Source organism: Aythya ferina (assembly GCF_964211825.1).
Source record: "Aythya ferina genome assembly, chromosome: 27".
Classification (NCBI taxonomy): domain Eukaryota; kingdom Metazoa; phylum Chordata; class Aves; order Anseriformes; family Anatidae; genus Aythya; species Aythya ferina.
The window spans coordinates 2,965,371-2,981,485 of NC_140310.1; the positions used below are offsets into that span (position 1 = coordinate 2,965,371).

General features: G+C 47.6%; 1 protein-coding gene across 1 annotated transcript in view; it reads right to left on the reverse strand.

The window, feature by feature from the left end:
* DPYSL2 (dihydropyrimidinase like 2) overlaps window positions 1-1,113 on the reverse strand; it is a 51,712-nt gene extending 50,599 nt beyond the window's left edge. The window contains exon 1 of the mRNA XM_084499415.1: window positions 522-1,113. Within this exon, the coding sequence (XP_084355541.1) occupies window positions 522-872 (351 nt within the window). The 5' untranslated portion in view covers window positions 873-1,113. The remainder of the gene's footprint in view (window positions 1-521) is intronic.
* Window positions 1,114-16,115: the final 15,002 nt, after the last annotated feature.

The following is a 16,115-nucleotide window of genomic DNA, read 5'->3' on the forward strand; positions in this document are numbered from 1 at the left end:
CCCTGGAGCCTCTCCTCCCCTGGGAGCAGGGCTGGGAGGGTTCCCCGAGCTCCCCCTGGGAGAAACCCGCAGGGAAGGGGTCCCTGGAGGTGGAGGCTCAGTGATGCTCTTTTGCTAACAATCGCGTTTCTGCTCCCGTGAGCTGCATTCACCAGCTGGGTGGGGCATTTCGCTACCGTTGTGCCGGGGAAATCGCCTAAGAAACAAAAAAGTCGCTCTCTAGCACCAAATCGGAGGGCAGGGCGGGGAAAGGGAGGGTGTCTGTGTGTGCAGGGGCTCCTTTCTTCTTCTGCCCTCCTCCCCGAGCACACACACACACACCTGCAGAGAGCACACGGATAACATTAGAGGGCTGGCGAGGAGGCTCTAGCAGGGATGCTACTTCTCGGAGGAAGGCACTGCTGGCACGTACATGCAAGTGACAAAAGCAGGGAACCGCAGGGTGGGAAGGATCTGGCCCCCCTGCAGCCCATCCGTGGGCAAGTTGCCCCTCTCACACACACACACACATGTGCACCCACCTTGTCGTTGAGGTTCTGCAGCGCCTCCTTCCCCGTGGCACTCCTGATCTCCACCTTTCTCCCGAAATCAACAGATGGCTCCCCTCCCTTCCCGCTCTGCCTCGAGTAGACAGACTGAGCATCCGGCCCCAGGTGGGCAACGTCCTTCTGCTTCGCCACGACTTTGTTCGATCCGCGGCCCACCGACAGGGAGTCGAAGTCGATGGTCTTGTTCTCCAGGGAGCCTTCCACCGGGCAGAACATGCCACAGAATTTCTGCCGGGGCTTGGGACTGCCCGAGCCCAGGTTTTTGAAGAAGGCTGGCACTTCTTCCTCCTCGCCCTGCCGGCCAGACTGCTTCCTCTCAGCCATGGCTCGGTGTGGTCTCCCTGCTAAGGGAAAATAACAACAGCCGTAACCAGGAGGATCCTTTGCACACACACGCACACACACACAAGCGAAAAGAGGAGGAAAAAAAAAAAAAAAAAAAAAAAAAAAGAAGAGAGATCGCTCAGGGTCCTAGAGATACAGCAACATCAATTGCAAAGGGCTGTGCCTGGCAGCTCCCCTGCCCCCATTGGTATCACACAGTCTGTAGCTCGCTCTGTTTTCTTTGATGCGGTGCAAAGTTGAGGGAAGGTTGGGGCAGATCCTGCTGCAATCAAGGGAGGAGGGTTCAAGTTCCCAGCATCCAGACGGGGAGGGAGGGAGAAGGAGAGAGAGAGAGAGAGAAGAAAAAAAAAAAAAAATCCTCACTCTGCAGCAGAAACTGGGGACTGATCCGGAAGTGATGCGACTGGTGAATTGGCAAATGGACTCGAGCAGGTTGGAGCAGCAGCCCCCGGCCACGCACACACCCTTCTCCTTCCCCTTCCCCTTCTCCTTCTCCTTCCCCGCCGCCGCGAGTCGCCGAGAAGCTGCCGGAGCCTCAGCGCCCCTCGCCTCCAGCTGCTCCCCCAGGCAGGGGAGAAAGGAGGGCTGCCTTCCTCCCCCCAGCCCCTCTTCTCCTCTTCCTCCCCCAGCCCGCAATGGTGGCGTGCTGCGGGAATCCGTCCTATTGTTCCCCACTTGCCTCGAAGCAGCGGAGCCGGAGGAGCCGCAGGGTTCAGCGGGGCTGGCGGGAGGCGAGATTTGCCAGCCGGCTGGGATTTGGGGGCATCGCTGCTGCCGTGACTCCAGCAGGGCCTCTTCTTGAAGGGGGGGGGACACGGAGGTTTCGATGGATGGCACTGGGGAGAGAAAAAAGCGAGAGGGGCAGCCGGGAGGGCGAGGGAGGCAGGCGAGCCGTTCCCTAGGACTTACCTCCGGGAGCTGGGAGCGATGGCCTCCCAAATCACTGCAGCCTCTACGAGGCCGGGAGCCCCCCAGGAGCTGCTGGGGGGGCTCAGGGCAGGCAGCCCTGGAGGAGGGGCTGAGCTGTGCTGAACCGTGCTGAACCGTGCTGAGCTGTGCCAAGAGCTGTCCCTTCAGCACCCCTGACAGCCTCCCAGCCTCCCTCCGGGCCTCCCGATGGGGATTTTGCTCCTTTTCTCCCTTTTACCACTCATCCCGCTGGGGATGAATCAAAGACATTGAGCCCACAGGTGGCCAGGCAGAGGGGGTCGCTCCCCCAAGGGTTTGGGCTCTCGGGGTACAAGGGGAGGGCTCGGCGAGGCCGAGGGAGGTTTTTATCAGTAAGGTAAGTGGGGTGGCACACAATGGGCTCGGCTCCACCTGATACACACGTTATTAATACCGCTCGTCCGAGTCCTCAAGGCTAATCCATACGTGGAGGCGCCCTGCCCCAAGCCCAATGAGCAGGCTGTTTATTACCATGCATTATTCATGGGGCTGCGTCTTCGCACAGGCATACGTGAAATGCTAATTCACAGGCAGCTGTGGCCAAATGGTTACCAAGCACCTTGGCAAGATTCAGGACAAAAAAAAGAAATAAAAAATCACCCAAAGCGATAAATTACTAAATTAATGAAAACCTCAGGGCCGTCTCTCCTCGCGCATCAACGCGTTTTTGCTGAAAGGTGGGGAGGAAAAAGGACAACCAAGCAGCCAAGGTCACAACCAAACGAAGGCCGGTAATAAATGCATGAAGACTCCAGCCGAAAAGGAAAGACAGAAGCCTGCAGCTTGGCCCTGAAGGATGGAGGGAATGTGCTCTGGTAACTAATGAAGGGGGGAGCAATCTGGAGACGGAGGCCCTCCAGGGGCAACGCTCCCCCCTTCCCCTTCTGGGGCCAGAGCAGCCCGGGTTGTAGCCACACTGATCTCAGGTGCTTTGTAGGGAATGGGAAGCTAACATATGGTCTCTCAGGTACCCTGAAGTCCTTTATTATTTAAGGTTTATAAATATTAATGGTCAGAGCGCTGCTGATCAGGCAGTCCACAGAAGCTGCAGAGTGCTGACAGGGGCTCCAGCAAGCTGAAAGCCTTGAAGCGATTGTGTTGACACGTTCTGCAGCCTGCTGAAACGCACGCAGCTTTCAGGAGTAGCCTTAAATCACGCTCGTTCATCGCTTGGCACGTCCCTGGAAGACGCTCAGATGGCCACAGACAAAGGCACCTGCAGAGGGATGGAAAGAAACCGATCCGCCAGGAACGTGAGTCTGAAGTGGCAGAGACAAGAATCAGAGCCTGCAGCTTCCAAACCTTTCAGACCCGGTAAAAGTCACTCCCCAAAGCTGAAGTTTCTCACCATACAGATCCCTCTTTCCCAGTAATCCCTCTAAACGTGGGCAATCGCACATCCAACAGCCAGCTCCAAGCACTTCCCCTTTCCACAGTGCCTTAAGGACACGCTCAGTGATGTCTCCAACTCTTTGGTGTTTGGCTCCAGGTGTCCTTGAGGGAAATCTGGCAGGATCCTCACCCCAGGCTGACCCACTGAGCCCCTGACCAGGCTCACAGATCAAACCAACGCTGACTTCTATCACTCACGTGGAAAGTCAGGCACTCCAAAAGAATCACAGGTCTATAAAACATCCCCTGTGATTATATTCTTTTACTGGATGTGTCACGGAAGGATAACATACACATTGCACCTTTATGGCCACTGAAAAATTATGGGGAAACTTTTATAAAGTTTCTTCTCCCACCTGTGAAAGTCAGGTGTCAGATCTTGAGAAACGCTCAGTTGTAGCAAACTTAATCCATTTTTATTGTTAGACGTGAACTGAAACATTCCCACACATCTACGTGGCTCCCTAGCTTTACTCCTCCTCTATTCCTTTTCCTACAGAAGGGCTGCTATCGTAAGTAAAGCCCCAATCAAGTAACCAGTGCACTGGGAAATTAGTCCCCACAAATCACTCTGATTTTGGGACCAGCCGTAGAAACTTCTTATCTGCATGAGTCCAGCCGAGCTTCTGTAGTCTGACACTTGGGAAGTGGCACAGGCCCTCACCTGAATTTCATAAACCCAGCATCAACAGGAACAAGCCCAGAGCTAACAGCTCATCCCCAGCCCCATTAATAGCAAAGGTGAGGACACCTTGGTGACATCTCGTCTTCCAAGCATGCAGTGAGCATCAACTGGTCCTTGGAGTCTCAGAGCAGAGTAGAACAAAGAACTCGAACAATTATTTGCAGATAAACTATTTAGAAATATATGGAAAAAAATAATGATCTTCACCACCATTTAAGAAAGGAAAGAGGGGAGCTGAATGGCATCACTGCATCGGCTTTTTGTAGTATCAAACCCTCTGGACACTTCTGGGCGAGTGCCTCCTAGCCCTATTATCTCCACACTGTAAATAAGGGAAGTGATGAATAGAGGGCTTGCACAGCCTGCCCGAAGCTGCAGCGGGAAGCAGTGGCAGAACTGGCTTCAGTTCAGATTCTTTCATGCCAGTGCACAAAGGTCTGAAGCGACACAAGTACTCGCTACCTTAAGTGCTGCAGCAGCACGTGACAAAAGAGAATCCCTGCCTGGAGAGCTTACGGCTGAGTTTACAAAGACAAGAAGTCGTCCCCATGAAGAGCAGGAAGATTTCACAGGGATCCTTTGGGAAAAAATAAAAAGAAATAAAAAGATGATATTGATATAGAGGGGGAAATGTGAGCACAAAGACATGAGTAGGCAAGCTCTTTGTTAAAGAAGTGGAAAGCCAGATCTCTTCACTTACATTCAGCTCCCTCTGTGCTACCATACTGGGGTATCTGTGGGCTGCCCCGAGGAATGTGGGGACACCGGGCTCCTTCCCCAGCCCTGCAGCAGCTCCGGAGGTTTCTGATCTCCTCCTCTGTCTGGCCGAGACGTGCCTGCTTCCTTCTCGTGCATAAAACGATGAAGGATGCTTTATCACATTTCATTGCCATAGTTACTTACGTGTGCAGGGTAAGGCTGAACAATCAAACTTGATTTGAATCAGAAACAATGCAGTGTAAGCTTGATGTTGCTTTAGTTGCCTCCCGCCCTTAGGTGAGACACAACTGCTGCAAATACAGCATTTTCTTCGTTATTTAAAGGTTAAGAAGCCAGCCAGAAATTACAGTACTATATTCTGCCATTAAATTGCCATTATTAAATTAAATGACAGCAACTACTTCCAAATCTCGAGCTCTTCCTATGGCAAGTAGTTAATTATTAATACTTCCAGGGGGTGCAAAATTTATCAGGCAAGGCAGGATCCCATGGAAATACAGATACTTGCAGAGGCAAAATTCCACAAAATCTCCATTCCTCAGTGAAAACGAGCAAAGAAAGAGGCCACCAGGCAATATCAAGACATGGCTTATAGACTTCTAGCCTGAAAGCTACAGGGTGCCTAGGATCTAGCCAGGATTGGGGTTTTCATGACAACCATGCCCAGATATCCAGCAGATAATCCTAATGACAGAGTCCCTCTGCACAAGGGCAATTTACCTGCCCCAGGCTGCAGAGGTGCTGTGCTCAATGCCTCCCACATCCCAACAGCAGCCCTCAGGTGGAAGCTTAACCCGAGAAAGCTGCAGCCACCCATACAAATGCAGCAGGTCTATGTGCCAAGCCACGTGCTTATGCTAAGTGAAGCGCAGGTGACACACTCAGGAGCAAATTCAAGTGAAAAACCAGACATTTTTAACTCAATGCCAATCCTTCAATTAAGTTTAATTGGGTCATAACTTAAGAATACAGCTCCGACCTCAGAATTACATCAAGTTGATGCGTGTTTTCAGCTGGGTCCACTGAGAGGAGGCTCCATGGTGAAGTTAGCTCATTGCTTTTACTGAAAGTAGAGGAAAATCTTCACGATGCCTGGGAGCAGGGGGTTAAAAGCAGAGCCTCAATGACCACCTTATATACACCAGCAAGAGATTTTCAAAGAAAAACTTGAGTGTAAATCCACAAGCAGATTTCAGGGATGCTCACCGAGGACCAGGTGCTGATGTCTGCAATCATTGTGGCTCACAAAACCACGCAGCCCTAAAAAATACCAACTTTTGTTGCATGTGCCACACAACAGCCTGTGAATCTCACTGCCTGACCACAAGCTGGGCAGGCCACCACTTCTCCCTCTGGCTGCTGCCTTACCTATTGCCAACCCCTGCATCCGATGCTCTAATTCCCATTTTCTAAGGTGCAGGCTCGGTATCAGGAGGTGGCAGTGATTAACTGTCTTTCCAGAATGTTCCTGGAACATTAAGAATTAAACCAAACCTTCTAATAATTGATTGGGCTGAAAATGTTCTGGCAGAGCACAAGAACTGAAAGAGCAAGTTGTCTGCAGAAAAATCATTAACCATCTTCCCTTTAGGATCTGATAATTGCGGGAGTGGTTGACAGCTTTTCTTGGCGTTGAGCCCTCAAAGACGAGACACATTATTTCAAAAACATTGAAGACCAGAAGAAAGTCTTGTGATAAATGAGTAAAGTCCATTCAGATGCTGAAACAAAGCTCATTTATTTCCATGCACCATTTTATTTTCTGCTTATCCTATGCCTCTGCTTTCCTTCATGGCTTTGTCCTCGGCAACCTCAACTAATGTAAACCAGCCTTGGTGAACTTCTGCCAATCAAGGTTTGTTGCCAGTGGGTTTTAGTCCCTGGAAACAGATGGTTTGAAAGCCACATTGTGCCACCGTGCCCACAGCCAATAGTACAAATATTTAGCCAATTAGAAGGGGATTTTCCAAAGGCACAAATGGAAATTAGGCACGCAATTCCCATTGACTTCCAGCCGGAGCGGAGAGCCTTACTACCTTCAAAATCCCTCCTTACTAATTCAGTCCTTGTAAAAGAAAAGCATGTGAAGGGGACCAGGCTGCTCCGAAATGAGCTGTTCTCAATAATCACGGACAGCAGCAATAGGAATCACTCTGAAGGGCTCAGTGCTGAAGACAGAAGCTCCACCAAAATTGCTGATTTCATTAAGGTCCATACACGTCCCGAGACATTTTGAAGCCTTAGCAATAGCTTGCACGGATTGATTACAGCTGAGTATTGAGGCATGTTTCTTCCAGACAAAGTCATTAAGAGAACTCACCCATCTGACCACAAAAAGGCATCATTAAATACTAACATTTCCTCTGAACACCTCTCTAAGAATGACAGCTACAGCCTTACCATCATTAAAATCTGTATGGAACTGGGACTCACCAGGAAATAGCTATTGATTTGTGCACTGGAATTTATTTAAAATTTTGCCAGCATTTTCCCAGAAGGTCCCAAAATGGACCACGACAATCTTTAGCATTGCAACATAAACCAGAGACCTTCCAAATCAGGGAGCTCCCATCAAAATGGGAAGAAGAATGGGTGAATGTTACCGTTTGTATTGTCACTGGGACACCCCGACTGCTCTGTCTGTCTCTCCAGAGAAGATCTTTCCACTGTAAGCATGCCAGAGCCATGATCCACATGGCTACCCACACCTTCTACTAAGCGCCGTGTTAATAAATTATGATGACAACAATAATAGTGAGGGTCCTAAAGCATTTCATGCTCTATGAATGATTCATTCGTTTGACTTTGAGCATTACAGCTCACTGGTTTCCTCTAAGACAGGGCACAATATCACTACAAATAAGAGTCATCAGTAAACTCGACACTAGAAATACCCCAGACTCACGATAAACAAATACCACTGGGCTTAACGTGCTGCTGCTGTTTCAAAGATGCAGCCCAGTTTCACCTTCCCTTTCTGTTCCACCCTTGCCCTATTAACAGCTCAAGAATTGCTCCCTCCTGTCCCTACTACTTCATGGCAATTCATGTAGCGCTTCCCAGTAAACTGAAATGCCTCCCTATTTATTGGGATGGAAATACTTAACGCCACAAAACATCTTGGGACGTTGTCTGTAACGTTGCACTCATAATATAGGATGATGGGCTCATAAAAGACTTCCTCTGGCACTGAAACCCATTTTCTGCACTTACAGGCAGTGAGGTAATTGACATCTGGACCAGAACTGTGCTTACGATACTCACCACACATGCACGCACACATGTACAACCACAGAAGTGCTTCCCCTGTCTCTTATCAGACCTTTCACTGCACAGACCAAGCACAACATGCTAAAAGAAGAGAGACTGAAGGCACAACCCTAACCCAAGTAAAGAAGGGATGCTGGACAAAAACATCCAAGTGAATTCAAAAAAAAATTATGTATGTTTATGGTTCTGTTCATCAACTTTGTTCACTGGATGAAAGCTCTACCAGCTCATAACACAGAAGCACCTTATTCTAAAGCTTCATTAAGCAGTTTCACTTGATGGAGTCTGTGTTTGGTGATGGCGTTGGAGAATATTTCAAACACCCTGCACGGGTAGGCATTTAGAAAACAGCTACATGCAGTGGCTTACTTGCTGAGCACAAGGAGAGGGAAAGGGAAAGTACCTTGAGCCCCCTGATGATGATAAATAGACTGTCATGCTTTATTCTGCAATAAAAATGCCAGAGACAGTAATACCAGAGAAAGAGCCACTACAGTGGAAAGCTAATGACCATCACAGATAAGCTGGGCCATTGTCTCAGGTTGATCCCACTTTAAATGGCAAAAGCTGGGAATAACCCTACCAAAGCAAACCGATTTTCTAGTAGTGCTACACTTGAAAGTGAAACACAGCTAAAGGAAAAGCTTCCCAGTATGTTCCATGTGCATGTCATGTGCTATAGGATATTATAAACATACAGAAAAGAAGCAATCTGTTCCAAAAGCCTCAAGCCAAGGTTTTTGTCATGATCAGTTTCAAGGGACATGAGCTTGAATTTGGTTCAATGGCAGGAAGAAGAATGTGAAGGCCAAGTGGTTTTAAAAAAAATCATGTTGGAAATTGAAAAGCCAAAATCAAATTGTGCCATCAAAGCCCACACTTTAAAAAGCAAGACAAAGCAAAGCTTCACTGCTCTTCCCTGCTTTTACAAAGGTTCTGTCCCAGTGTGCTTCTCTGGGAGAACCAACGCTAGCTGGTAAGACACATTGGTGTTGCTGAACTTGAATTTTAAGCTGAGAGGAAAAAGCTTGAAGCAGAAACCTGCACTGGTCTGTGCCTGCACTGCTCGGTTTCTTCATTTTGCTGACACAGCTTGGAAACCTCGCCAGGCCACGCTGCTCAGCAGGAGAGAGTTCGGTCACTTCTGACGACGCCTTCAGCTCAGCGCTCGTACGAGGCACTGGAAACCATTTGTCATTTTTGAAAATCTCATCTCATTACATTTTAAATAGATGGGACAGACAAAGGCAGCATTATTAGCCTCACTGTACACATGGGAAATGAGGCATAGAAATTCAAATGGCCCACCTAAAACCGCAGAAGAAATCTGTCACACGGAGCAACAGCAAGACGCTGGTCCAGGCTCTCCCTTGCCTGTAGTCAGCCCTGCTTGGGGATCCTCCTTGCCACAACCATTGCTCTGTTCACTCTGCCTCTGTAGTTTTCAGCCCTTCTTTTTTTTTTTTTTTTTTCTGCCCCTGCCTAGAAAAAGTGAAACCCAGGAATAACAGTATTAGTATAAAGGAAGACTAAAAACAGTAACAGCAATGGAAAAACCAGCTCTTTGTGCTGCTCTGCAGAACCCATTAGGTCTGGGGGCTTTGCAGTCGCTGCTAGCACGAACCAACATCCTCATGTTGCACTTATTAAATAAATTTAATCTCATTAAACTGCATTACAAGCTTTTATTTCATAAATCTGTGTCTCTCTCTGACCGCCCAGGGAATTAACTCCTGCATGGACTATGCCTTAGCCTCGCAGCAAGCACAAAACCACCACCCCTGCTGATTACATCGCTCCCAAGCAGCGGAACAGGCTCAGGGCACTTTGCAGGCATCGCAGGCCAGAGCCCTGGCTGCAGCTCATTGCTTTGCAGCTGTGACTGTGAGATCTTGAGATCCGGGCACACCAGCAAGCAGCAATGGGCTCCCTGAATTAAGGGAGGGAGGTGACAACACGAGGGGTGCTCCAGCAAGGGGACGGTGGAGGGCCCTTGCGTCCTGCTGCCATCTGTAGCGTGCTAATCAGAGGGCTGCCAGCTGCTGCTTTTGAAAGGAGCAGCAACGTGTCACCAGCATACAGTGGTGCTTTAAGAAGAGCACAAGATGTATACACTCAGATATGGGCTGTATACTTGAACAAGATTTGTTTAAAATCACGCAAAGAGCTTCTTGTAGCTCAGTGAGAACGCAGCGTGTTAGTAACTCACAGAGCAGCAGTACGAGGAGGTCAGGCTCTGTGCTGCTTTCTGTGCAAAACAGCCTTTCCTCCCCCTTTTACTCTGAGATTTTGTTGTTATGATCTGAGGTCAACATGAAACAATTTGTTAAACAAACTTCAGTGAATCAAAATACAACATTTCAGACTGCCCTACCTTCCATCTGATATGAAATATCCCATCTGGGGGCTGAGCAGTTTTTTTTAAGGTTAAATTGTACTGTTTGTAGGACCAAAGGAAATGTTTGCGTAGAAAAACATGGATTTCCACATGAAAAACTGCATTTTTTCCCCAAGTACTGGCACGAATATTTTAACCCTTTAAAAAAGGAAAAGGGAAGAAATCCTCAAATAATTTGGCAGAAGTGTTCAAATGCATCTTAAGCATGGCTAAATAGGTTTGATATTGACTGCTAATGTTTGGATAAAGAATACTCACAAGGGCTTTGCACTGCAACTGCTACACATCTGCAGCATGGGCAGCACAGCCCCAGGCCTGTTTGCAGAGCTGGGATTTGGAAGGAACACAGGGAATGCCCCAGGGATCGCTAACACTGCCCCACTGCAAGTGTAAGAACATTTCCAAAAAAAACAAAAACAAACAAACAAACAAAAAAAAGCATGAATTCAGCATCTAACTCTGATAAACATGCTCAAAGCAAGAAATTGTACTCTTCATCAGCTTCACTGCTGAAACTGGGATGTGAAACAAAACGAACCTACAAAGCACCTACATCTTCTGACTGATTTGTGCATCTCCTTGCAAAGCAGCAGCCTAGATGTAGAAATGTGTTAGAGGCTCAGCAGAATCAGTAATTTCTCCAACCAAGATTTAAGCTGGCAGTCAGATGTTTCACCAGATTTGGTGCTCCACATTTTGAAGTCTAAGCCCCAGAAAACGCCAGAGCTCCCCAGGTCCAACAATACCCAACTAGTTTTTAACCAGAATCAGTTTTTCCAGCCGTACAAAGGGAAAAAATAAACAAAGGAACTCCCTCATATTATTCCCTATTTTCTTTCCCAAACAGAAGCCAACAAATTAGCATTATAGTTGGAAACATGCACCGGCTGCTCCACAGTTTCCTGTTTGCTTTGCTAATGCATGCAAATGAAAGAGTCAGGCAGAGGGCTCGAATCTGCAAGGCTTCGTAAGCTAGGTATTGGGCTGAAATAAATACACGTACTTGAGTGAGTCTTCACAAGCAAAGATTATTTTAAAATTATTTATTGGATTATTTTAGCACCCATACTTCAATGTCACCTTTCAAGCAAAGCAGTGTTGTCAGCCGCCTGCTCTACAGGAGGGGGAATGAAAACTCCATCTCTCCACAACTGACTCACTTTGGGACCTTCAGCAGGTCACTGCATTCACCTGTGCCTACGAAGTGGCAGTATAATCCTCTCCAAAGAGGATGGATTTGTTCATTCTTTAGTGATTAGAAAATGCTTTCAGATGTGGTGAGTAAGAAACACAAAAAAACATAATAATGAAATAAAATTACTTAAGAGGTTTATTGAATCATACACCAATTAAATAATCAGCATCTCAAAAGGCAGGTTTGAGAAACAGTGCTAAGGTGAGCTGTTATTTTCTAATAAAAACATGTGCATGACTTAAATCCAACTGTATACCTGTTATCTGAAAAATGCATTACAGTCCAGTTGGTTTGGAGGACCAAGAATATAAAGTAAAAATGATGTGCTTTACTTTTTCTTTTTTTACCCCAAGGGATATCTCTTTTTAATTTAAGGCAGAACAGATTCTGTGGGCCTAGAATATATTCACACCTTCGAACTTTAATGAGAAGCAGCAAAATTCAAGTTGAGGCAAATCTTGAAAAACGTTTCAGCAGCACTTTGGGCTGCACGGGGGAGCTAAACATTTTAGTCATGCAGAAAAGATGCTCTGAGGATAAATTGCAGCATGCTGGGAAGAAATGGTTCCTACTAGCTCTGGGAAGAATAATTAGGTTAGAAAAGGGAGGAACCTGGGTTCAATTCCTGTATAGAACACCAGGAGCTCTGTCTCTGGACCTGTCTCCTAGCTGGAGACAATAATTCAGTCTCTCTCTCATGTGTCAACATCTCCTCCATCACACTTTTCTTGCCTGCTACCTGCATAAGTACAGCCTCGAGCACAAGGTCATTTTCAAGGTTGATTCATTTAGGTGCTGTTCTAAATCAAGTTTGTTGGTGTGCCAGCAACCCCAGTTCCTGAGCTTTTTGCCCAGTTTTAACGTTCATTCTTTTGAACAAGCCACATGTGTTTGGTGGGATCCATCCATCCATTTGGTACATCGCAGTGCCAAGATTGACCTGCTGCTCACAACTGGTTAAAGAACAGATCCACCCGTGCTTTACGCTGTTTTCCATGGTAGCAGCAAGTCCCAGAGGGAGGGTGTGCTGGCAGAAGGAAAAGGGCTGCATTGTGTCTGCAGAGGGGATGCCTGGATCGTGATAAAGGCAGACAAAGTCAGCCTTCAGAGCCCAGTGCTGGTAGCTGCCGAACCCCACTCGTACATCTCACAAAAACACCACTGTGAACTACCGCTTCCCCGAAACACCCGGCCCTCTCTTCCCCAAAAAGATCCAGATCTTTGCCTGTATAAAGCTGCTTGCTCCAAATGTTCTCTCTCTGTGTACAGTGGACATATGGCGTGTTGTTGAATGCAGAGAGACAAAAGGAAGAAAACAGACTCACAAAGGAACCCCCCAGCTAAAAAGCACCATCCATTCACGGGTTAAAAAAGAAAGCCAGCCTTGAGGATGTTTCAAACAGCAGGGTATCAGCTGGAGCCTGCATGGAGGCTTTTCCCATTGCCATTCATAACAAAATCAGGAGGCAGAAAGTTACTATAGCAATAGCAGCAGAATGCAGACTGGGTGCTCTTCCGAGGGCAGGAGGAGCTCTTGGAGAAGCGCAGGGTCTGCTTCTCTGCATCCTGCAGGCTGCCAAGCACAGATCAGCTCTGGTTCACCCCTACACTCCCCTCGACACAAAGCTCATCGCAGATCACAGAGTTTTAGCTTCAGCAACTTAAACAAGGCTGAGACGAGGCCCTGCTGAAGACAAAAGCAGCCTATCCACCCACTTACTCTCCAGGTACCGAAGCAGAAAGTCGCTGCACAGTAAAAAGGCTGGGCTCACTGTGGCCAAAAGCACTGGGTGATAAGAACAGCTGGGGCTACTGAGCCCTCCACTGCTGCCTTTGTTCAGGCAGGTTTGCCCCTTCCAGCAGCTGAAGGTTTGCTCGCAGAGGGCTGTGATCACACCGGCCAGCAGTGGGACAAGTGCATGGCAAGGATTCTGCAGGACAGATGCTAAGGGGCAGAGTCAAACCTTGCCACGAGGTTACCTGCACAGCCCATGCAGCGACTGACTTCACCCTTCGCACAACTAAGGCATGAGCAGCACAGGAGTCCTGAGTGTGGCTCACCTGAAACAACACAATATTGGTGGTTCAGCTCCAGGGATCGGTTTCTAAATGTGCTTGGACAAAACTAGGCTCGTCTCCTAGCAGATCCAATTGTCCCACAACTGGGGAGGTTCACAAGTCCCCATACAACATCCTCTCCCTACAGTTCATTCTCTAGAAGACTAAAACCCCAGCCTAAGTATAGACCAGGAGAGGCAGGGTGTGTTTCAGGGATATAAAGGTAAAAGGCTCAGCCAAAGAGCATTACATTATGAATGTAAATTAAAGCAGCCATAATGCCTGCTTACCCCCAAGGCCTTTTACAGATGATAGGAGCACAAAAGTAGCTTAAAATGGTCACTTATGTCTCTCTCCATGTCAAATCAAGCAATTCAAATCAGACCTGTAGGAATTTTTCCCTCCAGTGAAGGCTTTGGGCTAAGTTTGCACTCTCTGCTACAACAGTGGCAGCTTGAGATCTGCCAGAGTCACGATGCGAACTAGAGCAGACTGCGGCCACTTTTAGTTTCACACAAAACCTTTTCTTGAAATCTCTATTTTCATTTCTTGATTAGCTCTAACAGCCCCTTCAACCACTCGCAGGGCACCAGACAAATCATCAGCATCACTTGGGGCCTACTTTAATTTAGTCGGCTCGGTGGCAGGCACTTCTTGCCTGCCTGACAGCTTTGTTTGCCTAACAGATCTTACCTTGCCTTCTCTAATCTTTACTGCTGCCCAGTTCTCTGCACAAAATGGGGGGCTGCAGCGAGCACTTATTTCCAAAGAGGCCTCGTTGCCTTGGTTACCGCTCACCAAGCCCAGGCCTTGCGAGCTCCGTCAGGATCTGCCTCCTCCTCGCTTTGCTCCCGTTCTGCCTAACGCTGGGCTTTCTGCTCTCAGGCAGCACAGCAAAAAAATGGACCTGAATATGTGAATAGATAGAGAGTGCCCTGGGATGAGGCCTTGCAGAAATCATAAGATCAGTGAGAAGTAACAAGGAGCAGCAGAAGACAGCCCCGTTATTAGTTTAGCCACAAAACGACGCAAGTAGGCTTCGCAGGAAAATACACCCAGCCCACGTCCCGAGGAGCTGGCACCCGCTCTTCTGTCAATTAGCAGCGGCGAGACACAGCTGAATGTGGGGCACTGCTGGCACTGGGATGCCTGAAGTCCCAGGCAGTCCCTGGTGCTCACAGACGAAGCCTTTGCAGTCCAGCGAGGGAGGAAAGCAATCCCACTGCACCCATTTTACAGATGCAGGGTGGAAGTGCAGAGGCAGGGTAAAGAGTGCAGATGGGGATCTGCAAAGTTTGGGAGTGAGTGAAGGACAAAGGAAACCACAAGGATGCAGCAGACACTTAGAGATCCATCGTAGGGGCACTCGGTCACTTCATCCAGCCTGTCCCCCTTACCTGAGACCCACTCTGAAATGACATCGCCTCTGTAAGAAGCATCTTCCTCCTCACCAGGTAACTGCTGACATCAATTTCTGCTCTGGCAAGAGAAGCAGACTTCTGGTCCGTGCATTAATTCGGCCTACTCAAAACTGCAAGGAAGTCAGGATATGCACTGGCCCTAGGCAAGGTGTGTTTATTTGGCATATGTACTCAAAGCAGCTTGGATTTGAGTGCTGCACACTCACCAACAAATCACAGACCAAAATTTACTCACAGAGATTACTCAGTGGCTGCTTCTGATAAGCAGATACGTTGCAAAATAAACCCCACACCTCGATGTGTCAGTGGACAAATCTCAAGAAGAAAACAGAGCCAAACCCGATGAAAATAGCACTCACTATTTCTGTTAACTGCTCTCCCGTTCCCAGAAATTAGATGTCTTCTGTATCCATTATTACGCAGTTAAAAATAACACCAGACTTTATTTCTGAGCACTAGCTGGCAGGACTGATTCAGACTGATTCCACTAAAATGTTAGTGCATGGTGAGAAAGGCCTCTACATTCCTCTTTGTAGAGAAGTTCGAGTTAGTTAATCCCATTTCTGGAAAGGATAAGCCACATTTCCAGTCCTGTAAATCAATGCGACTCCGCTAAACAATCCTTCTCATCTCTGTTTATGGCATTTTGAATTGTCACGTCAAGTGCAAACGACACGAGAACATGGCATAAGTAAGATATCACGCAGCTCTCGTGCCCTACCTAAGCTGAATGGCAAAGGCCACCTCAAACTCTTTACCATCTTTCAGCGTTGCAAGCTTAATTAGATCTTCCAGACAGAAACAATCCACCCTACAAACAGGGGTGCCAGAAAGGAAAAAGGACAAGGAATTTTAATTGCTCTGTAATCCTTTCATCTAGGTCTCTTGCAAACATTGCATTTCAGGAGCCTAACAGACTAGAACCAAGCAAAATTCAACATGAACCTTTAAAAAGAAAACACATTCAAATAAATGCGATCTGCCAGATCCATAGACTGAATTAATCTCCAGGCAGTTGAACACACTGTAGTTTAATGTAAGGAAGTAATGTAAATTAAACCATTTGTCACTCCTAACTGAATGGAAAAAAGGAAATGGCCAATTTGTCGGCTGACTTTGCCTCCATCATAATTGC